Below are 25,084 nucleotides of genomic sequence, written 5' to 3'. Positions count from 1 at the left end.
TGTCAAATCTCAAATATGTATAAATAGAGAAATTTTTGTGAAATTTATTTGTATAAGATATCTGATCATCATAACAAATATAATATAAATAATATAGCATCAACTGAAATACAGGCCAGCCAATGAGATCTTGAAAGCCAGACCCAATTGCTGGAGAGAGAAAGGGGGGGGGGGGGGGGGTGGATGGAAAGAAGCATGGAGCTGTGAGATACGGGTTCGGATCATATAGCATGACAGTCTGTCTGACAGTAGACCCTAGTGGGCTGCTAATGCTATCTCCTTCCAAAAATGAAAAAAATTCAGGCTCCAGCAGTTATAACTTAAAGAAATGCTCCCAATTTTGGATTCTTTTGAATTAATTAAAATAAATTCTCTTTGTGAAAATAAAAAAAGAAAAATAAAAAACAGTACCTCACAGTCGCTTTAGTCAAACCGAGTAATTAAACCAGATTGATTATAATTAATTAGCAGCTAATTAAATCGCATTAATTAATATAAAAATAGGAAACCTCAAAGAAAGTTTCCACTTTTCTGGCTCACATGACTCTTCCCGTTTTCGACCTTCTGTCTTTTCTCTTTCTTCTGTGTCTTATCTTTCTTTGTTCAAAAAGATAAAAACTTGAAAACAAAAAAATAAAAATAAAAAAAAGGGAGAACGAAAGATGCCTCTCCTCCTATCTCTCCTACAGTCTTTCTCTTCCAATCACACTTGCCATTCTCTAATATACTCTGAACTCTAAAGAGAGGAGGTAAATTCTCTGATAAATTTCGTGTCTTCGTACCAAAAAACATATTTTGTATCAATTCCTTGCTTTGATTCCCTTTTGTTGTTTATTCCCTTTCTATATAAACAATTTTTGGGAGGTTTGGTTCCATGGTGGGGTTTTTGTTGCTTTCTTGATTCTTTGCCTTTTTCCATTTCTTTATCAGATTCCTCCACTCTTATTTTGTCCCTTGATTTTTATTTTTAAATTTTAGAATTTTGTTTCAAGCACCCACATGCATGTTCCTGGATTTGTCTGATCTGGATTGGATCACAAGGATGTTTTGTTCTTTCTCAACTTGCAGAGAGAGAGGGAGAGAGAGATAGAGCGACAGGTGGTAGGGTTGAGTGCCTCAGGTTCCTTGGGTGTGTAATCTTGGTCTTGGTCTTTTGGAGGGTAACAGAAGAAGCAAAAGAAGAAGTGGAAGAAGAAGAAGGTGAGATTTCCTGGCCTCTTGGTTCCTTGCTTTGGCCCCACCCCGGATTCTTTTCTTCTGTCTGTGATAGGTGTCAACCGTGTCTTACATGCTGTTCTCTTGTTCCATTTGGGTAATTTGAATTGGATCTAACTCCATTCTTGGGGAAGACTGCTAGGAATTTCTCATTTTGGTTATTAAATGTGAACTGGGTCTGTTTCGTTTGTTTGAATTCACTCCCCTGAATTGATGAGTTGTTGCTGATTGTGGTTATACTATGTCCTAAACAGCGGTCATTCATTGCATTCGAGTGTTGGATGATTGAATTGGAGATTTGATTGCTTGTATTTGTCTGGGTGGCGATATCTACCCCTGAGGCATGGCGGGTATTGATATTTCAAAATATGCTCATAGCCCTGTGCACAAGGCCATTGTCATGAAGGATTATGCCAGTCTCAAGCGGATACTCGCAGGTCTCCCACGCCTCTGTAACCCAGCCGAAATTCGCACTGAGGCTGCTTCGTTGGCCGAGGAAGAGAAAGCTGATGCAATCGCTGCTGTGATCGATCGGCGAGATGTTCCAAACCGTGACACCCCTCTTCACTTGGCTGTAAAGCTTGGTGATGAGACAGCAACCGAAATGCTTATGGTTGCTGGGGCAGATTGGAGCTTGCAGAATGAACAAGGGTGGAGTGCGCTCCAGGAAGCGATATGCCACAGAGAAGAAGGGATTGCCATGATAATAGTTAGGCACTACCAGCCATTGGCCTGGGCAAAATGGTGTAGACGGTTGCCTCGCTTGATAGGAACTATGCGAAGGATGAGGGACTTCTATATGGAAATTACATTCCACTTCGAGAGTTCTGTGATTCCTTTTATTTCAAGGATTGCCCCTTCGGATACTTACAAAATTTGGAAGAGGGGTGCGAATTTGAGGGCAGACATGACTTTGGCTGGGTTCGATGGTTTTAGGATTCAGCGGTCAGATCAGAGTATTATTTTCCTTGGCGATGGGTCTGAGGATGGGAAGATTCCTCCTGGTTCACTTTGCATGATTTCACACAAGGAGAGAGAGATCATGAATGCTTTGGATGGTGCTGGTTCTCCAGCTACTGAAGAAGAGGTTCGACAGGAAGTGGCTGCAATGTCTCAGACTAATATATTCAGGCCCGGGATTGATGTGACTCAGGCAGTTCTCTTGGCACAATTAACATGGAGACGACAGGAGAAAACAGAAATGGTGGGTGCATGGAAGGCTAAGGTATATGACATGCACAATGTGGTTGTGAGCATCAAATCTAGGAGAGTCCCAGGGGCTATGACAGACGATGAGTTGTTCTCATCTTGCAATGAAAATGAAACAGATAGTGAGGAGCTTAGTGACATTTTGACGGAGGATGAGAGGAGACAACTTGAAGCTGCTCTTAAGTTGGATACATCAGAATCGGCTACTGATAATGGTGATGAGATTATTGGGCATCGCCATAGTTCTTACGAGCACAGGGAGATTCCTGTGGAAGATGTGAATGGCTGTAGAAATGGAGAATCTAAGCAGGAAAAGAAAGGATGGTTTGCTGGATGGAGGAAACGGGATTCAAAAAATGAAGCACCAAAGAAGACTGTTCCACCGAGAAATTCTCTCTGTGTAGATGACAAGGTGAGTGATCTACTGGGAGATTCTCCCAACAGAAATCAGCCCAAACCAGGAAGACACTCTGTGGAGATTGTCATAAGAGGGGATGAGCACCGTAGAGGGAGGGATACCAAAACATCTTCTTCTATGAGCTCTGAGAGCAGAAATCGCCACAAGGATGCTGTCCGCGAGAATGAGTATAAGAAAGGATTGAGGCCTATTCTGTGGCTTTCCCCAAACTTTCCACTACAAACTGAAGAATTGCTGCCATTGCTCGACATTCTGGCAAATAAGGTTAAGGCAATTCGTCGTTTGAGGGAACTGCTTACTACCAAGCTTCCAATGGGAACCTTTCCTGTCAAGGTATGTTTCATCTTTCAATAACCTTAGGTCATGTATTTTTCTCTGAAAAATAATTTTTCTGCTTTTGTATATCTGCTCCCTGCTGTAGCTATTGTGTCAAGGCTATTCACTGTGGTAGGGATCGATCTCTTTGGAGGGACTGTTTTGCATTAGGGTTTCAGATCTGACCTTCTTTATTGAAGTTTGGTCTTGCAGTAGCCTTCTGGATGAGTTAAACAATCTCATGACCTATATGGATGCTGATATTGTGTGTGTGAACTTTTTTTTATTGCCACCGGGTGTCCAGGAGCAGCGGTGTGTGCGTGAACTTCTTAGGAAAGGAGATCACATAGTGCATTTATTGTTACAAAGAGCGTAGCAAGTTTCTGACTCTACTAGTATTGTATGGAATAAAGTTTTTGGAGTCCATCTAATACCCTGTCGCTCACCTGTTCACGAGCTTTATTGTTGTGTTATGCTGAGATCTTGATTGAAAATGTCTTTATCATGATGGTCATAGTGATTTCTAATTGTTTCTTTAGTTTGTTTTTGGGCCTGATGGTGTTCTGACTTGTGTAGCAAAATCTCACTGTTAGTAATCTCAGACCTACCAGTCATCTATTGAATAATACACCGTCAATCAAAATACTACTTGAAAATGAAATGGCTATACATATGAAACAAATAGATAATATAATTTTTTTCATTTGAGGGTGAGCATGGGATCAGTTTTGCCTTTGTCAGGGCTTTCCTATTTTGGTAGCTAATAAGCCAAGATAAAACTGGACTGCCTTGGTTTTTGCAGGTCAAATAATTTTGCATCTTTAAAAGTTGGAAAAAATGAGTTTGTGCCTTTATATGCTATATCTCTTACAGGACATCAAAATTTTTCATTTTTAGAATTATTTTGGCCATTGGCAATCATAAAGGGTGCTGATTGATGTTATTTTGAGTTTGATGACTGTTTCAGTTGTTTTATGTTGGTATCATTTCATTGTGTAACCCCTATGGGTTGGCTCAAGTGGTGAAGGCCCTGGGCTTGGTGGTATGCTCCCTCCAAGGTCTAAGGTTCGAATCCTCTTGGTTGCAAACAATCTCTAGGGACCATCAGACAGGAGGATCTTCTCCTTGAATTACCCGAGGTGCACTTGCGGGAAACTCATTACTGAGGGCCTGTATACCCCCGGGATTAGTTTGGACTCTGTTCTCGAACACCTGGTGCCAATAAAAAGAATAATTTCATTGTGTTATAAATACACCTGGAAAAATGCAACCTGGGCCCTCCTCCAATCCAAACCCAAACGAAATGAATGATTTTTGGTAGGTTGACCTGATCGCAGTTAGGATACCAAACAGGTTGGTTACCGGTCTAGTATCAAATTGCTCCTTGAACCCACATTATTTAAGTGGGCCTGGGCAAGGATTTTTAAAAGAAAGTCCTTCAACACACTCAAGCCCTATCATCTTATTAAGTGGATGTGTTTATACAGTTTCCAGGTTTAGTAGCTCCGTTCTGAAGATATTTTCAATAGAACTGATCCGGGTAATCAAGGTTAAGTCCCGCTTTGAGTTTGACACATCCATTTGGTCTAGTTATGATGCATAAATCCAGCCCTAGATGTAAAAATCTGTGCCCAGACTAGTAAACCTAGAATGTCCTGCTTTGAGTTTGACACAGTCATTTGGTCTAGTTATAAGCCTTCTTTGGTGAGTTTAGAACTTAGGAATATCTTGTTGGGAGCCTGTATACAGGCTAATTGTAACCTAAAATTAACTGCATAATTGTTTGATTGAAAAACATCGTCAATGTGCCGAATCTTTTAATTTAGCTCTTAAAACAAATTTTTTGATGAAGTTTCTGATTAGAATTTTGAGAGTAGGAAGTGAGGAGTGTGTAGTGGTTGCGCTTCAAAGTCGTTTTTTTTTTTTTTTTTCTTTTCTTTTATTGGATGTTAGGGTTGCTTCCACAATGGCTGAACTCTTTAAAAACATGAAGTTTGGAAGAGGCAAGCGATTTGCCCGGGAAAACAACTACCACTGTTCTGTCACTTATTAATTTATACAAAATTGGAGCCAAATCTTTTATGCTTTGCCTTGCTTTGGCTAGTGGGAGTTGATTCTTATGCCTAGTCCACTTTTGGAAGGTTGAATTGTGCAAATATATGATCATTGTGCTGTCTTATAATCTGATTCTCTTATGCTTTGGCTTGTTTTATCCCTAACCGCATTCTCTTTCAACTCCCCATTGATCATATCTTCTTTCTGCCCATATTACTTGAGGCCTCCCTCTGCCCCTAATACTCCGTTGTGAATTGGGTTGCTTTCTCTTACTATCTCATTTCTCAGCCTTCATTGCATGTGGTTGTAACATGTTGGATTACTGTCCATGATCTTTCCCACATTGGTGCCACTAACCACCTCCACTCTTAAATGGATCTAAGCTCTTATCTGATCCTTTCTGGTACTCCTAATGATCCATTTCATCATGATAGGCTCATTTAACCACATCTTGTTTCTTTGTGGTCCATGAATTCCACAACATGGATTATAGCAGCAGGTCTTATGGTAATCCTATCCTCATTCCATGTGAAATATTTTTTATGGTCAATCTCAAGTGCTGGACTCTATCCCTTATCAACCTAGAGTATCTACTGTCAGATGGCATCTAGAAAACGTTTTGGATGTTCTTTGAACGATGCCTTGTATTATGGCATAATCTTGTTGGCATTCATATGTTACTAGGCATGAAGAAAGCAATCTTCTTGTGCATTACTTGGTGCAGATAATCGTACTGTCTTGTTCTACGAACTCTTTTTGGAGAAATTCAGTAAAAGAAACCTTGGATATGTGTCAAATTGCATTGTTGATACAAAGAGATTTCCAAGTCTTGCACTAATGCAGCCTGCATACAACTTCAGTCAAAGCCTAGGTGCCATTGGAGAGAAGTGGAAAAACCAAAAAAAAAAAAAAATTGCTTTTGTTCTGAAACTTTCTATAACTGTATGCTGGTTAGAAACGACTTGTGAAAGAGTTAAAGGCTTTTCTGGTCTAGATAAGTTATGCAATTTTATCATGGATTTTCCATTTGTTGGAAAATGTATTCTGTTGTTTTGTGGTATGTTTTCTTCTTGTTCTTTCTGGTTTTGAATGCTATTCTGTTCTGGCCAAGCGGTTTTCTTTGAATCATGAATTGATTTGTAGTCCTTGTTTTTTCTTTTTAATAGTGTTTCTTTTGTTCCTTCAACAACTGTTTGATAAAATAATTATATTTATGCATACAGGTTGCTATCCCAGTGGTTCCCACTATTAGGGTTCTGGTTACTTTTACCAAGTTCGAAGAACTACAGCCATTGGATGAGTTCTCAACGCCCCCTTCAAGCCCTTCTGCTGCAGGGCGAGAGAGCCCAGCAGTGATGAATTCGTCGAGTTCATCTTGGTTTCAGTGGATAAAAGCCCCTTATCAACGCCCTAGCTCATCCACTGCCAGCTCTAGCAGTAGGATAGAAAATATTCAAGACCCATTTGCAATTCCCCAAGATTACTGTTGGATTACTGCTGAAGCTAAGAAAAAGAAGATGCATGAGAAGAACAAATCAAAGAAAGGAAAAAGTCATAAGCAATGAAGACGGTTTCAAATGTAAAACGATAATTTATCTTACTAAGGGAACTCAGCAGATACAGATAGGACATATAGTTTCATTAATCTATAAATTCATGATAGTGAGGGGAAAAAGTAGGGCCTTGCTTTTCTATTTGGAGAGTTACGATCCACGCTTTTGGTCAAAGGGAAAATCCAGTAAACTATTATTGTGGGGGTGGAAAATAGAAACGAAAATTGTGATTTTTGCAACAATTGCTTGTCGTTGGTGGGTGTTATCACCATTTAGATTACTTTGATTCACTTTCATCCAACTGTCTGATTTACCTTTAATCTCACAGGGAGGATGAACAGTCCACTCCAGTCCAGTTTGTATGAGGTTTCATTTACAGCTGCAGATTACCCTTTATAATTTCCGGTTTTCTTTTTCATTTTTACTGTCAATATCAAGAATTTGTAACAAGATGAACAGTTCATTTATTGGGGTTTCGATTCTTTCATTCTTCTGAGATAGCATTATTGAGCCGTAGTGTCTTCTTGTTACCAACTCTCGACAGGTGGTTTTTTTGAAACCATAAAAGATTATTCTTGTCGGTGGGGATTGATCTTTGAAGTTAGATGTTTGCATTGGGTTCTACTTTTATTTTTCTTTCAATTTTCTTTTTAATATGGATAGAGAATATTAAAAAGGGAAATTATATATGTAAATTAAAAATTAAATAAAAAAAATTAAGAAAATTGGAATGATGACAAATCAGGATGCATAACGCATAACCTTTGTGATGAATATTCAAACGCGTATATGCCAAGAAGCTTCTACCGGGCACAATGATTAGTTCGGAGATATTATTTTTGCATTCCAAGTTGGTTCAATTGTCACCATAAATAACCAAAGCTATCTATTTTCTTCCTTGCCTGAACTCTGGGTCGAGGTCTTTTCTTCCTCTTTCGTGTGTCTTTCTTCATTTGCAAACCTTTCTTACCACTTTCAAGTCGCTCCATACACTTGATGGCAATGCAATCTACATCTTCGGACGGCACGCTCCTTTCAATCATGGGCATGTACATCTGAAAACGTTTTCAATTGGTTCTTCTTGATATATCTCCTCATTGGATCAACCTCTAGATACATGATTTACTAGCTCATCTTGAATATTGGTTCTTCCTTGTCTTTCCGGGCATTCACCTTAAAAGTATAATTGAGTTTATGGCCATATCCAATGTTTCTATTAAAATTAAATGCTCAATGCAGACAGCTTCATGGGAGAAGTATATAATTAAGAAGCAAGGGATTTCATAAGCTTGGAGAGGTATTTTCATGGACAAACATCCATCAAGAATTTTCCCATTTTAGGAAAACAGAACTTATCAGATCCAATGACCTATATGCATTGACAAAGCAAAACACTAGATCATATATAACATTGCATGCACCCACAAAACATTGAAAGAAAATTAATTTTCCCACTATTTTCCGTTGAATTAAAATATACATCACGCAAGTTTATGACTATATTTTTCTAACAAGTATCACCGCTGGTCCCCACCCCCCCCCCCCCCCCCCCAAAAAAAAGAAAATGTACTCTAGCTAGCCCCGCCGTTGCCTGAAAAAGAGGAGAAAACAGAATCATGTCAGTTCACTAGTATTATATATACATACACATACACATACACACACACAGTGTTCTCCATTCTCTATGAATATAATCAGTTTGGTGGGCTTTAAAATGGCGTGAACATTCTATTTTAATCTCCGGATAAATGCATTGGTTTTGCTGCTACTTGGTTTCATTTCTCATGAACAACATTTATTTCGTTTAGGAAGGCTGCCCTTTTTTACTAGGTCATCATGTGCGATACTCGTGAATTCATGCATAATTCATAGTTGTTAAGAATATGAAGGAAACGGCTTGATATAGCAGCTCATGATCTAACACTCAGAAATATGATGAATGCGAGATTTTTTTTTTTTTTTTTCCTTTTTGGTTGGTGCAAAATATGTATGGTCTTTCACAAGTGGGTGAAAGACCATACATATTTTATAAAACATCTGCTAGAAATAACATGTGCATGCATACGTATACGTTTTGAAGGTATATATGTGGCCCATGCTGCCAGTGCTAGCTAGGGATGCAATCAGACAATGACCTAGTATTACGATCTAGAGTTGTGCAACCGGATCCGGATCTGGATATCCAGCCATCATACGATTTGTGTTTTGAGCTTGGCCTAACAGCTAGCTAGTATCGAGATTCTGTATGCATGGCTGCCTATGCCAAAGCCTGAGTTATGCTTTGTGACAAGTGTTACAGTAATGAAGTTTCATGTACATTCCATAAATTTATGATGTAAGATGTGTATAAGGAATATTTGTTGAAACTAGTAGACAGTAAAATCACCCATCTGCAACCTTTAAGAACCAAGAATGGCACTAATTTGAAATGTCATCGGGTCATATGCAGAATGGCACTAATTTTAGTGAATTATTTTGTGTATACATTTATTTTTTATTGCTGTGATTTCAATTGGGGAGCAGCGTGACCTTCCTGAAAGCTATTCGCACTATATCTATCATATTTCTTTATTCCGAGATATGATGACTACAGAAAAATAGGTGCCACGGCTGTAGCTCAAGTGTCATTTGAGTCCCTACATATTGTGTTTTATTACTTCTACACGGTGCCTCAAGTTCTGATATACTTGTTTAGACAATCAAGACTCACTGTTTCTTTTTCCCCATTAATGCACCCCTGAATGGCTCCCATCAATGGTACATAGTACCTTCCCCATTCATAACTTTTGAGGATTCATGATTTAAATGGTTCAGCAAGAGATATACCTTTTGAGCATGAGAATCATTTTGAAATAATCATATTATTAGGTCAGCTCCTCATATGGTCATTATACTGGTACGAAAAATCATGCATCATCCAGAGGTTTATATACTTATACACTTGATGTTTATTGGAGTTTTTAAAAACTTGCACAGGTGATCATTGTGAAGCAGGGCATCGTACCTTAGACACCTTGTTTCATTGAATGGCACAAACACAAGAGTTCCTTACTCCCTCAAGCTCCCCATCTTCTAACACACTATAAACAAAAGAAAAGTGAGAAGTATAGCAGAGTCGGTCAAGCTAAAAGGCTAGTATGTAAATTGTCGTCAACCTAAGCTTTCAATACAGATTTGTGATGGTGGGTTTTGGTTCCAAAGCTTCCTTATCTTTCACCATAACAGTTACTAGCTTACCAGTAAATAATTTCTCTTATTGTCCCATATTTAGTCTAGAAAAGGTTTGCTCTATTCGACTAGTTTTTTCCATCTGCTTTTAACTCTGACTAAACACCCGCTGAATTTGTTGTTGATATGTTGTTTGTCCTAACAATTTTCACATAATTGTAATAATCTAACAGAAAGAAGCCCATCATGAAAGGAAAGTGGGTGGGGATGGTTTACCTTGGTTCAAATTCTTGGACATGAGCAATATCTTTGCCATGAGCATCCGGCCAACTAACTTTCCTCTTTTCTATCCTTTGTTGATTATCACCCACACCCACTGTTGTTCCTTTCTTGAGATTACTCTTGAGTGTAGGGCGTTCAATTTGAGGCCCATTAGTCCCACTTCTCCTACAGTAGCTGCTCCCATTGCTTTTATTTTGAAGTTGTAATTCATAATTATGAAGCTTTTCCATGACCCCATCTTTCTTTTCTGCAGGTGATTGCTTCTTGTTGTTGTTGCTATTGCTGCTTATGTTGCTTTCTTCACCCCTGTTGTCCAAACTCCTTGATGGTACATAGCAAGAGCACACTAAAGCAGTGCACCTGTTCTGCGCCGACGCCGCCAGGAGTACAAACAAAAAAGCTCTACCTCTCCCTACCGTTTCTACTTATTGAAACCATGACGGGGCCTTGGAGCTATGTGGGTTTTGGATTGGCATCAGAACAAACAAATGAAATGGTGAAAGCATGATGAGAGGGATAAGAATTTTTTTATGTTAATATGTGGGTTATCTCCTAATGATTATGGTTTGCTTTGCATATAAGAGAGTGGAATGGCCCTCTTTGGGATGTGGGGTTGTGAATGGTTTTTAGGTTGGAAAAAGATGGATGTGGGAGGGTGTACAATCATGCTTCTTGCCTCCTCCACTAAGGGTTGCTTTCCTTTTGCTTTTGCCTCGGCACTCATTAGTGAGGTGAAATGGGTGAAACAGAAGGGAGAGAATGCCCAACTTTTCACTGTTTGTTCAATTTTATTCACTGTTTCTAATCACAGCAAGGGATGGGCAGGCATCTTCTTTTCTCCCTTCTCTTGTTCTCTTGATGCTGTTTCTGCTTTCATGGAATGAGACTCTGACAAGTTGGTGGTGTGAGAACAATCATTGATGTTAGGGGATAAAAAGGGACTGAATGATGGCATGATGCTCCTTTTAGGTGGTGTTTCTGTTTTACAATATTAGAAGATGTAAAGTAGGTAAAACCAATTCATCTAGATCACTTAAAAAAGGTTGTGGTGACTTAGCTCTTTTCCCTTCCATTCAAGATGCAAGAATATAATTGTTCAAATTTTAACTTCTAACATAACATGATTACATTTAACTTCTCTGTAAAAAACAAAAAAGAAGAAGTATGGCCATAGAGAAGTCATGTAATAAAGTGCAAAAAAATAAAATAAAATAAAATAAAGATTCTGTAGAGATGATTGATTGGGTCAAAGAGAAACTCAATGTAGGCTTAATTACGCCAGCCTGTGGTAGCCTTTCAAGATGAAGAGTGTCGGCCAACCTTGGCCTTTGGAATGCACATAGCTTAGCTTTTCCCACCGGCGATTTCTCCTCGCAGACTTCTTTATCTTCTCCACCGGCCTTTCCGGAGCTCCGACACTCTTGTTCGACTTGCTCCGCTTCACCAAATGATCAGCGTCCGAGTTCAGATCCGTAGGATGATGAACTTCGCTTTCACTGGCGGATGAGTCGGATCGGTAGAGAGAGGAGAGGTTGATGGACTTGAGGCGTTCCAACAAGGAAGGAGACCGGGCGATTTGGGGCGGAGGACGATCCGGAACGGGGCACGGGGTGTTGACGTGCTCGGGGTCCGTGGGTTGGAGAAAGTGATCGGCGACTGGGTCTGTGTTGGGTTGGTCAAACTTGTGGAGGGAGAAGTTGAAGGACTTGACTCGGGCGAGAAAGGACGGGACTCGATCGAGTTGCTGCTCATGTTCTGGTCTTCTCTGAGAGCCAAAACGTACGGGAGCTTAGAACGATGGTGGCGATGGTGAGGTTGAGGAGGAGGAAGAGAGAGGTGGGTGTGAACCAACTGGTTATGAAAGCCCACGCGGAATTCATAGCTTGCATTGAACCACGTACAGCTTCGCCGAAGCCTTTTTCCAGATTGGAATTACCAGAGAGAGAGAGAGGGAGAGAGAGAGAGAGTTGTAATTCTCAGTCCAAATAATCAATAACGTACGTACATAGGTATGCTCGGACTGGATCATGACTAGCTAGCTACTTCTCTAGCATGAACGTAATTGTTAAACAAGTTAAGTTACATGATTTAATTACGTACGAACAAGCAGTAGTAATTGTGATTATGCATGATAGATATATAAGAGCACTCCAACTATTTAAATTTTATCTTTTAAAATATATTATTAAAATTTATTTTTTTTATTTTATATATTAATTTTTATTATATCAGTTTATCTTTTTTTTTATATATATTATTTAAATATTAAACGGTCAAAAGGTTGGAAAAGAACCTTGCTGAGAGAGAGTTTAATTGCCATGATTATTTGCTGGATAATACCAGCTTTTGCAGGACCCTCTTCGGAAGATGATAACTTTGCATGCTTGACCAATGTATCAACCTATATTGAAGGATGATTTTGTCAAAAGAATATTTATCAAACCTTGGTTGGTTCAAAATTTTAAATGAACAAAGAATTTGGGAGGAAGGGAAGGGGAGGATAACGAATCCCATTGATAGATCAGATTGAATTATAACCTGTTGACAAAGGGGAGTGAGCAATGCAGAGAGATAATCAGATTGCTTTTCCAGCGGTACATCTTCCATCCCAATCAATAAACTAATTGCCTGTTAAGAGTTGATGTACAAATAAGAGCAAAACAAGGCACCGGCAACCTCTATAATGAATGATTACTTCATACTCACACATGCACAGATGCAAACTAAAGAAGAACCTCAAGGACGAATGAATACCTCGAAAATGTGACTGCCATCTTCAGATCCCGGAAGATCTTTTGCTGCATATTCCATACTTGTAAATCGAGCAACTGTATCTTGGAGGCTCTGAAAATTAAATCATGAAAAAAATAGGAAGATGGAAAGAGAAAAGGAATAATGAATAGCAAAATAATCAAACCTCATGAGAGGGAGATACAAAGCGGAATCATACGTAACAAATCCTTAACAGAAAACATAAACTAATAAAAAGCAGAAGAGTAAGAAATAAAGATTCTATTGCCTGCAAAATAGTTTCTATAAAAGCGCACGAGCTTCACTTTCAGCAATTTTACAACCCTCATGAACAGATAACTTGCCATTCTGCTCACATTGATGTTTGGATGATGTATACCGCTTTCATCAAGAAAGGCAGCCATAACCATAGGAATATATTGGGTGTTTTCCTGAATAAACTTCATAAACCTTGTTACTGTCTCAAGATACACAAGCGCAACGAGCCTATTAGAATGGCAAGGAAACCTTGTAGATAAAAGCATTGGAACCAACTCACTCAAAAGCCCACTTCCAGTTCGGATTGACTCATCACTTATTGACTCTCCTAGAGCATAGAAAAGATAGAGTGCAGCTTCCACATCTTCAACATTCCTGTCAGGTGAAGATGCAACAGCACCAGCTAATGAGTTTCTGATAAATATCTGAGTGACATCAGGAGCCACGCGACTCACACTGCGAAGCAGCACAAGCAAATCCTTCCTAAACTCAGCCACCCTATCTTCCTCCTCCCTCCCAATTTTATCCAATATCTCAAGATTGTGGCGTTATGCATGATCGTAGCGAATATGGGTCCGGATCACCTCTAGTATCTGACCAACATGAAGCAGCTGCTTCTCCCTCAACGGAGAAAGGCTTTTCATAGTGCCAACATAAGACGAGAGAAATTGCACTATACTAAATGTTGCATCAAACTCACAGTTCTGCATCACATAGAAAACAGAGGGCAGGACTTCATTCAAAAGCTCCATTGAAACACCCTTTGCTTCCTCAGAATTTAACCGTTTAAAACATTCTAGAACTTCCGCTGCATACCCACTAAGCAATGCAGCTATGCTCGAAATGAACTCCGAATCTCCATAATTTGATTATGTTGATGAAATATCATAAATGTGTATATTTAGAAAACCACAAAATTATTATATAAATTTAAATAATTAGTTGATTACTTAATTGCCACTCTACAAATTGAGTTAATAGAGTAATTATCACGGTCTTACTGTTTTTTTTTTTTTAATGTATTTTGTATTTTAAAGAATTTTAGTGCTTACGCATATTTTTAAAATATGCACATGAACCAATCAATTGTGCACTAGCACTTTGTACCACTTAAGTGCTCGACAATTGATAGGTTACTCATCCTAAGTCAAGCTTGTTAGAAACATATTTTCTTGGATTAAGAGGAGAACTGTCGTTCTAATTGGTGATGCCAAGCACTCAGTCCATCCTATGGCTGGTCAATTTAGGTTTTGGAAATTGTGACAAGCATAAATTTGTTTGTATGGAGAAGAGAGGCTGTGGAGTGAAGCCTCGAGACATAGGAAAGAGGAATGGGGATCTAAGTACACGTGGGCTAACTCTTGTCAATTGGTCAAAGGAAAACAGAAGTTGTATCTGCTTGCAAGATAGGTTAGGCTTGTTGGGCTTCACGGCCTCAGGCATCATCTTGGTATTTTGTAAGTCTAATTCTCAAACCTCATATCTTCTATTCTATGTTACCTCAAGTTATGATCTTGTTAGTGGAGTGTTGGATCATTTTTCCTTAAAGTTTTGGTGGTTGAATACTGAAAGTATGGAAGTGATGTTTCGGCTAGCATGCTTTGTATGCCGTGGGAATTTTGTGTTGAGGTGTTGTACTGGTCTTAGATGTTTTGATCCTAATGATGTTAGTACTTTTTTGGAGTGAAAATCTTTTGGTTGATTTGCACAAGCGATTTTATTAGAAAAGTTTGCATGCTCCACGAGGGTTATGAAAACCAAAATCTTTAAGCATGAAGTCCTTTATTTAAGTTTATTCTTTGAACTCTAGAAAATTGGATTAATGATTGGATCCTATAAACTCTTGCTAATGAGAGTTGAATTTATGTTTTGAGTTGTATTTTGAGCCCTGTAATTAGGGCTTTAGGTTGGTTTTGATGAGCATGCAAGAATATATGGTTTGATGCAAGTTTTGAGGATCTTGGCATATTGCTTGTTTAATGATGAAGTTTGTTGTGATATGTTGTAAAATGATGCTAAGTCATAAGTAGGACATGGATATGAAGTGTATGAATGATTTAGTTCATGAAAACTTGCATGCTACCTAAGGATCAAGTCAAGATAGCCTATAACAAAGCATGTAAGAATCGGTTTAGGGTTTATGGCACAAAACCGATTTCTATCTATTTTTATCTTGAATTTTATTACTTAGTGTTATATATTATCAAACTAGGAATGAGTGCGTAGCATTATAGAAGATAGGATTGGTGATTTATTAAGGTTTTTGAAGTCATTTTCAAGAGAAATGCTAGAGATGTCATACTATGGTTCGGGTTCCATGATTTTTTATATTTTGAGTTGTTTGCTTCACTTGACAAGTATATGACCATATGATAATTGTATCAATGGTGTCTTAACATGTCACTAAACTGGGAATTATGAGTTGGTCATATGTTAAATTGAAATTATAGCATAAATAGTATGCAAGGAGTACCAAAAATACATCAAGTGAAAATAGGGTTTAAGTTTTGGCCATGGAAGGGTTTTCATATTAGATATATGTTTTTATCAATTCTAAGTACATAAATGGACTTAGAATGGAAAACACATGAGCTTTATAAAGTTTTGTAAAATTTGAGGCCTATTTGTAACTATTGAAAGTTTAGAGGTTTGTTTGTAAAATTTTCAAGTTTAAGGGGCAATTTTGCAAACACTACTCTAGGATTTGTAAATTTAGTTTTTCTAAGATAAATGAGACTTCCTAACCCCAGAATATCTCTAACTGCAACCTGCTCTACTTTTATGCTTTGAAAAATTTGTAAGTTAGTTTCTAACATACTTGTAGTTTATTATAGTGTGTAAGATGATAAAATTCATGCAAGTGAACTATGTTATGATTATATGTTTGTTATATTCTCAATGTTTATGCCATGCCATATTGTCATGTGTATCAAACATGAATATCTGTCATAAATCTAGAACACATGTCAGGGAGCATACAAGTCTATCGTTAAAAGAGTCAAGCATGAAATGTTATGTTTTGTCACGACTCTTAATATTAGGATGGATGATTATCTTAGTGGAACACTTATGTCCACTATGGAGTGAATAAAACTGAGTGGAGTCTCCAAGGTTGACAAGAATAGCCAACAAGACTTTGAATGGAACCAAAAGGTTCCGGAAGGCACTTAACACTAGTGGGTATTGCTAAGACTCATGGAAATGGTTAATTCGAACTACCATGAGGTAACCTTTGATGATGTACTCATAGTTGGTATATGAACTTATGATGTGATGTGGTACCAACAAGAGTACACGGTCTATGGGGAATCGTGAAGCGTCCATTTTTCTGTAACTTCAAAATAAAAATGAATGAAATTATTTATGAAAGCAAGCATGTCATGAAGTATGAAAAGCTCTGATGTCATTAAAGTTATGTTTTTGCAAAAGCAAGTCCATGTATTTCATGCATATATGCCATGTTTCTTATTGTGCATGCTTGATATACTATTAGTAGCTTAAACTTATAACTTGTTGAGATTGAAAAATCTCACCGTAGCAGTCTCAACTACCATCCCCCAGAATGGTAGAAATTGTATTAGGAATCAATGAAGCACCGTACCCCAGATTGGATGAGGTGAAGTAGATCGGGGACAAGCATAAAAGAGCTACTAGAGACGATACTCCAGTTTTCTAATGTTGTTATGGCATTAATAACCATGTTTCATGAGCAGCTTGCCGTATAGTTTAGGTTTCATTAAGTCTGTAACTAAGGAGTTCTCACTCCAGTATAATGTTTATTTTGTGATAAAGACTTGTATGGAAAAATAATGATTTTGGTTAAGTATGAACGAAATGAAAATTCTTTTAGGATTTAGTTATTTTGGTACAATGTATGTTAAAAATATCTATCATAAATGAGGGTATGTAAGCTTGTGTTGCATGTCTTGACGTTTCAATCTCCATCAAATTCTAAGTGGAGTTTGGGAGCATCACACACCAGTCTTTATGCTTGTTGCATACATTCCATGGTAGAGGGCATTAGGTTAAATCAGTTACAAAATGGGCTCATTGCCCTAAAAAACAAGAGGATCTCAATATCAAAACTTAGAAACCGAAATGTTAGCTCAGAAAAGGCATATATGTTCCATTGTACAATAGTTGGTAGCTTTAACAGTGAAGCTGCAGAGAGAAAATCATAATTGCAATCACAAATGGATCCTCTTCAAATGTCCACATAAGGGAGGAGGAAATTAACCAAAGATATGTGTGTAAAGTGTAAGCCAAAACTGTGCGCTTGTATTTTCCAGTTTTCCATAATGAAAATCTAGCTGGATCTACAAAGTATACCAGTTTTTTGCATTCCATAACACTCTACCACAACATCACATAAGATTAGCATCATTTCACATAAAGGGTAGAGCCCTAATATGGTTCCAAGACCTAGAGGAGTTGGGGAAAATGACTTATTGGGATTCATTGATTAAGGCTTTGTTGGTCAAATTTGGACCAAATGCCTACTATGACCCTATGGAGACCCTTACTAGGTTGAGAAAAAAATGCTACTGTACAAGGCTCGATTTGAAGTATTATCTAATAGATTGAGGGGACTATTTGACACTTGTAAATTGAGTTGCTTCCTCAGTGGGCTACATGATAACATTAGGCTACCTATTAGGATGTTTAATCCATCCAACTTGACATCTACCTATAGTCTAGCAAAAATATAAGAGGAAAATATAAATGTAAACCTATCCAAGAAAAGCAATAGGTCTTATGGGAGAGACAAGTAATAGTATACCTAAGCCTAATATATAAATTCAAAAAATTAGCCAACACAAGATGAAGGAAATGAGTGATAAGGAGCTTTGTTATTACTATGATGCTAAGTGGAGCTTTGGGCATAAATGTCAAAACTCAAAACTCTATCTCCTAGAAGAGGTTTTGATGGGAAAAGAGGCAGGCCTTAGCCAAGAAGTGGTCCCAATCGAGAAGGTGGAGGAGGCAAGGGCAATAGAAGTGAGTGATGACCAAGGAAATCCTTTCATGCTTTGACAAGTTCTCATAACCCAAAGACCATGAGGGTAATAAGAAAATTTTGGGTTTAATAGGTGACCATCCTGGTGGATACAAGGTCAACCCACAATTTTCTAGACCCAATTATGGTGGATAAAGTCAAATTACTCCTGAATTGTGCTAAAAAGGTCAAGATGAGGGTAGCCAATGGAGAATTGATCCCTAGTGAAGGGAAGTGCAATGAGGTTAGAGTCAAAATCCAAAGAATTACATTTAGAGTTGATGTGCATATACTAGTTTTGGTGGGATGTGATATGGTGTTGGGAATCTAGTGGCTTCAAGAATTAGGGCATGTTTTATGGGTTTTTCATAAACTAACTATGAAGTTTTGTTACAATGGCAAGTCAATGGAAATGTAGGGATTGGCAGCTTTACAATTGATTGAGGAGGGTTCCATTAAAAAATTTAACAAGTTATAGAAAGAGGTGATTTTGCAAGTTTTAGAATGAGAGTTGGGTAATGAACCAAAAGTTGAAAATAAAATCCTATATTTTTAAAATTATGAAATAGAAAGATAGTTCAAGAGATGTTAGCCTCGGGGGTTATACAACCTAGCTAAAGTCTCTACTCTTCCCTAGTGGTGTTGGTTAGAAAGGCTGATGGAATATGGATGCTATGTGTGGACTACATGGGGCTTAATAATGTCACCATTAAGAATAAATTTCCTAATCTAAGGTGGAGGAGCTAATTGATGAGTTACATAGGACTGTTATTTTATCAAAAGCTAGATTTTAAGGTTAGGATACCATCAGATTCAGGTTAAGCCTTCTAATGTATGCAAAACTGCATTTATGACCCTTGAGGAACACTACAAATTCCTAGTTATGCCCTTTGGGCTAACTTCCAAAACCTTATGAATGAGGTGTTTTGACCCTACTTGAGGAGATTCATATTAGTTTTTTAATGATATTCTAGTGTATAGTAAAATTGAATCAAAACATGTAAAACATTTACAAGTAGCCCTAGAGACTCTAAGACACCACCAATTATATGCCAAGTAGTCCAAGTGTCACTTTGGGCACAGTGAGATTGCCTACTAGGGCTACTTGATTTCTACTCAAGGAGTTAGAGTCAACTCATACAAGTTGCTAGCCATGAAGAAATGACCATTTCCTAATTCCCTAAAGGTATTGAGGAGATTCTAGGATTTAACAAGGAACTACCGCAAGCTTATCAAGGGTTATGGGAGGATTGCATCCCCTTTGACAATGATGGTAAAAGAGAATACAACTTCGAGTGGAGTGAAAAGGGTAAGATTGCATTTTATCAACTGAAGGAAGCTATCACATGCCTCCCAGTTTTGGCCCTACCAAATTTTTCTATATAATTCATTATTGAATGTGATGCTTCAGGCACTGCAGTAGGGGCAATATTGATGCAGCAAGGCAGACCTATAGCTTTATATAGCCAAGCCCTAAAGGGAAGGTCCTTGATAATGTCAACCTATGAAAAAGAACTTTTGCTCTTGTTTCAATTGTACTTAAGTAGAGACCGTATCTCTTCGTACAAACCTTTGTGGTCAAAACAAATCAACAAAGTCTCACATACCTAATATATAAAAAAGAGGAAACTCCTATGCAACAAAAGTGGATCTTGAAGCTAATGAGGTATGAACTTGTAGTTGAGTACAAAAGTGGGCCTGTCAATAAGGCTGCTAATGCACTGTCAAGAAAGGGATAGGAAAAAGAGAACACACTAATGTTAATCACATTCCCAACTATGAATTGGATAGAGACCTAAAGGCAACATACTCCACTAACCCATAGATGCAAGTTCTCATTATGCTCTACCAAGAAAACAAGTTGAGCAAAGATTATTCTATGAGGGCTAAGTTACTCTTGTACAGAAATAACTTGTATATTTCCCAAAATAGAGAGTTCAAAAATATGTTGTTAGAGTTGGCACATAGTAGCCGTCGGGGAGAGGGGCGGGACACTTGGAGGGGGGGGGGACACTCGGAAGATGACAAATTGATATAAAGGGTCAAGAAGGACTTTTATTGGCCAGGACTCAAAAAAATATGTGAAGCAAGTTATCAAGGGTTGTGACCTATCTCTGAGTGGTGATCAATAAGCTCACTAAATATAGTCATTTTCCCCCTTTCAGATACCCTTACACAACCATAAATGTGATTGAACGCTTCCTACGGATATTTTAAAGTTACATGGACTGCCTCTTTCCATAGTATCTGACCAAGACAACATTTTCACTGGCCACTTTTAACAAGAGCTATTTACACTACAATGAATCCATATATCTCTTAGTACAGCCTACCACCCCCAAACTGATGGAGAAACAAAAGCAGTGAACAAAACCTAGAGAACTACCTAAGATGCTTCACAGAGGATAGGCTGAGGGACTGATCCTTATGGGTATCACTAACAGAATGGTGGTACAATTCCACCCCACAAGGTCAACTAAGCTTATACCATTTTAGGCCTTTACGGGTACCCCCTCTAGACTCCTAAACTATATACCTAGTACGATCTGAAACCAGATATCCAAGCTGCACCGTCACAACCTGCACAAAGCCTAAAATCGCATGAAGAAATATGCAGACTTGAAGGGAAAAGATAAAAAAATCTACAGCGGAAGATTAGGTCTACCTAAGGCTCCAACTGTACCAACAAACCACCGTAGCCCACCAATGCAACCTCAAGTTGGCCCCTCAATTCTGTGGGCCTTTTAGGTGATACAAAGGGTGAGGAAAGCGGTATGCCGACTTGATCTCCTAGCTACATCCAAGATCCATCCAACTTTCCACATGTCACAGCTCAAGAAAAAATTGGGTACCACGATCACAACAATCTATGTGCTACCACCCGTTGATGACCATGGGATCCTTAAACCAGAACCAGAAAAGGTCTTGGCATGCCGAATGACCAAGGCTAGAAATCGCATGAAGGTAGAGCTACTAGTTCGTTGGCAGGGGCAAGAGGCCGATGACGCTACCTGGGAGACCTATTTATAGTTGAAGGAGATGTTTCCCAACCTTGTGGGTAAGGTGTTTTAAAGAGAGGGGGATTTGTCATAAGCTTAGATCTAGGGTTCATAAAGAAAAGAGAGGCTGTAGAGTGAAGCTTCAAGACAAAGGAAGGGGGATAAGAGTATGTGTGGGCTAACTCTTGTTAATTGGTCAAGGAAGATAAATTGAAGTTGCATATGCTTGCAAGATGGGTTGGGCTTGATGAGCTTCACAACCTCAAGTGTCATCTCGATTTTTTTATTAGACTCAGTTATTTCTAATAGGCCAGGAGTTGGTTCCTTAGGGTCTAGTTTGCTTTACATTTGGACTTATGTATTATTTTTTTTTTTTTTGCTTTCGAATTTTTTATTTACAATTTTATTTGAACTCGCCTGTGGCCTCTATTGCTTACTTTTGTTATGGTCGCTTGACGGTATATGTATTGAAGGCAGAGTATTGTAAGGTGATTCTTAAATGTTATAGAACTTTTTTCTTATTCTCTCTTATTTTTCTATTCTTCTTCATACGTAGGTGCTTCTTTCAAAATTAGCTATTACCTATGTATTTCCATCAAACATTTAGGGTGTGTTACATAAATGTATTTGCTCTTTCAAGAGTTATTGTTGAGGGTATAGCCGTAGGCTGTAGTTACTGACGTATGAGAGGTTTGTGCTTTTGTAAATATTTTCTTATTCAGCAAAGAGTTATTCTTTTGATTTGATTGTCCCTTTTTCCCTTTTTTTTTTTTCCTTTTCTGTAATGAATCTGCTCATATTATCCCTAATTTTGTGTGTTCAAATATATTCATTACCATGTATAAATATATAAAAGTTGAACTGAATTCTTATGGATGAATCAGGGTAATGTTCGGGAAATGGATAGGACTCGGTCGGGTTTAAATTAGGGGTGAAAAACCGACCATACGGTTCGGTTTATTCGAGGAACCGAAACCGACCGGCCGACCTTACAAAGTCATAGAAACCGGTCGAAACCGACCGTGTAAGGGGATAAAACCGGCCGGACCGCTTGCCGGCCGGTTCACGGCCGGTTGGTCGGTTCTATGCGGTTTGGGCCGGACCTTTTGGGCCTTTTTAAAGCCCAATCCATCCTCTTTTTGGGCTCAATTCAGTAGTTAAGATCATCAACATTTGTGGGCTTTTATTTGCTAAAATTTTAAAATTAAATTTAAATATCTAATTTCATTTTTATTTTAATGTCATTTATACTACTAGTAACTAATAACTAACTACTAATACTACTTATATACTTACTACTTAACTAAAAGCAAATAAATAAAAAACTCCACTAAATGTTTAATACACATTACAAACAAAACCAAATTGTCTTAAGCAAATAAGCAACAATTGTTCCAAATATAGATTCCAAATTGTCTTAAAATAAGAGAGCAATCTTCATTCTTCAAGTCTTCAAGATTCCAAATAGATGTCCAATGCAGTATTCGACTCTTCAGTCATCAATAGTTGTGATGCACGATTCTCCTAACTCTATATAGAAAAACATCAAATAATCAATATTAATAAATTATGATAATGAAAAAGAATTTAAATTAAATTATAAAAGTAAATGAATATGTAAATACTAAATTGAATGAGAAAAACATTACCAGATTCTACCACAAAGCTTTCAACATTATCCATGGCCTCTCGAATATCAATTGGGGTTGATGAATGTCGCAACAAATTCTGAGTACAAATAAGTGTCTCAACAGTTCTCGGAGCCAATGAACTCCGGAAAGGATCAAGTACACGACATCCCGTACTAAATGCTGATTCTGATGCAACCGTGGAAACAGGCATCGGCAATAAGTCTCGTGCAATCCTCGCAAGAATAGGATAATTAGGCTCATTAACTTTCCACCAATTTAACAAGTCAAAAGATTGGATGAATGCCTCACAACCATCTGAAAAATACCGGTCAATCTCTGTTTTGGCAGATGTAGATCCAGAGGCACTCGATGCTAGCAACCACTCAGCAAAAAATTGTGACTCATGATTGTCTTCACTAACTTTTGTGGATGTAGATGGCAGAGGGGGAACATGTTCAGTCGAGTTAATCGAGCTAGAACTGAAAGCATCATTATACTCCGCATACAAATCTGATAATAACTGTCTCACATTCAACACCAACTCCTCAGCCCGACACTCATCATGAATTTTTTTCAGGTGGAAAGTAAGAAGCCCCAACTTACTACGTGGATCAAGCACAACTGCAATCAACAACATCAAGTTCATCCTATCCAATGAACCCCAATATTTATCATATTTAATTCTCATGCTCACGGCCATATTCATCAAACAATTATTATCACTTTCACTCAGCCTAACCAACTCTTTTTGAAGCATACAAATCTCCAAAAAACTGGTATTTGCCGTGACATACAAAGACCCAGAAAATCTACAAGTGGCATCATAAAACATTTTCAAAAATTTTACAAATACCCGTACTGTCTCCCACTCCTCAACTCTAGGAGGCCCAATGTTTCCATCCTTAAAGTAAGAGAGAAAATTGTGATCCTCACTCTCCATCCGCCTGAAAGCCTTCTCAAATTTTTCAGCCGCCTCCAACATTATGTAAGTTGAATTCCATCGGGTTTGCACATCAAGGGACAACATTTTTTTACTATCAATTTTCTCCTTTTCTGCAGATCTCTTAAACTTCTCTAACCGTGCAGGGGAGGAGCGCACATATCTAACCGCATTTCTAACCATTGTAATGGCATCATTACACTCCTTAAGACCCTCATTCACGACAAGGTTTAGAATATGAGCACAACATCTCATGTGCATATACTTTCCCCCCAACACATTCCCCGTCAAAAAATGCCTCAAATATGAAATTGCAGTATCATTTGAGCTAGCATTATCAACAGTAACAGTAAATATCTTATCAATACCCCAATGAAGAAGACATGATTCAATATATTTTCCAATAGTATCCCCTCGATGATTAGGGATTAAGCAAAAATTAATGATTTTCTTTTGCAATTTCCAATCATTATCAACGAAATGAGCAGTTAGGCACATATAATTCAGATTTTGTACCGATGTCCACGTATCGGTAGTTAATGAAATCCTCATTCCCCCATCCTTAAACAACTTCTTAAGTTTGGCCTTTTCAGATGAAAAAAGTTTCATACAATCTCTTGCAACCGTTACTCGACATGGCACCTTAAATCTAGGTTCAAGCAACCAAACAATCTTCTTAAATCCTTGCCCTTCAACAAATCTAAATGGTAATTCATCAATAATTACCATCTCCGCAAGTGCCAACCTCACAGCCTCTTCACTATATTTGTGGGTAACAAGATTCCTTATGACACTCTCACTCTCTCCAACCCCCTCCGAAGTTGCCTCACCTACCAATGTTTTTTGGTATTTATCCAATGGCCCACGTTTATGAGGATTCTTGGGACATGAAGGTAGATGATTTTGCATGGTTGAAGTTCCATTCCTCTTAGAGTGGCAAGCATATAATTTGCCACAATAATTACACTTGGCCTTAGGATCATCTACCGCACAACCCTCAACTTTTGTAAAATGGTCCCAAACAATTGACGGATCTTTTCCCTTCCGTTTCTTAGGACGTGGACAATTACTACTATTAGGGCCACTTTGGGGTCTAGGTGTTTGGGTATCTTCCAAATTAACTGTTTGGGAGTTCGAATCAAGATCAATTGGACTTGAAGAAGAATCCATCTACCATATGAAAAATCATATACATCACGTCATGACTCATTACACAACAATTAAAACAAACCGAAAAAAAAAAAAAAAACCAACACAATTTGTCTATTACACAGCAGCTAGTTTGCAACATGGC

The 25,084-nt window shown here is 38.1% G+C and overlaps 1 protein-coding gene and 2 pseudogenes across 3 annotated transcripts; 1 reads left to right on the top strand and 2 right to left on the bottom strand.

Annotated features, from left to right (window-relative positions):
* Nucleotides 1-551: 551 nt before the first annotated feature.
* Nucleotides 552-7,232, top strand: LOC122316380 (ankyrin repeat domain-containing protein 13C-like). 3 transcript variants are annotated; one of them, XM_043132908.1, is made up of 4 exons: nt 552-749; nt 1,069-1,200; nt 1,470-3,175; nt 6,436-7,232. In XM_043132908.1, the coding sequence occupies exons 3-4, from the start codon at nt 1,559-1,561 to the stop codon at nt 6,775-6,777; spliced, it is 1,959 nt and encodes a 652-aa protein (XP_042988842.1). In that variant the 5' UTR covers nt 552-749; nt 1,069-1,200; nt 1,470-1,558; the 3' UTR covers nt 6,778-7,232. The 3 variants fall into 3 exon arrangements, with proteins under 3 accessions (XP_042988842.1, XP_042988848.1, XP_042988838.1); XM_043132914.1 differs by having other exon boundaries at nt 979-1,200; XM_043132904.1 differs by having other exon boundaries at nt 552-1,200.
* A 4,008-nt stretch (nt 7,233-11,240) lies between these two features.
* LOC122316373 lies at nt 11,241-12,374 on the bottom strand (annotated as a pseudogene).
* A 95-nt stretch (nt 12,375-12,469) lies between these two features.
* On the bottom strand, nt 12,470-14,280 carry LOC122293381 (annotated as a pseudogene).
* Nucleotides 14,281-25,084: the final 10,804 nt, after the last annotated feature.

This window comes from Carya illinoinensis, chromosome 1 (genome assembly GCF_018687715.1).
Source record: "Carya illinoinensis cultivar Pawnee chromosome 1, C.illinoinensisPawnee_v1, whole genome shotgun sequence".
NCBI lineage: Eukaryota > Viridiplantae > Streptophyta > Magnoliopsida > Fagales > Juglandaceae > Carya > Carya illinoinensis.
The sequence above is the reverse complement of the archived record's forward strand: the minus strand, read 5'-3'. Positions and strand labels throughout refer to the sequence as shown.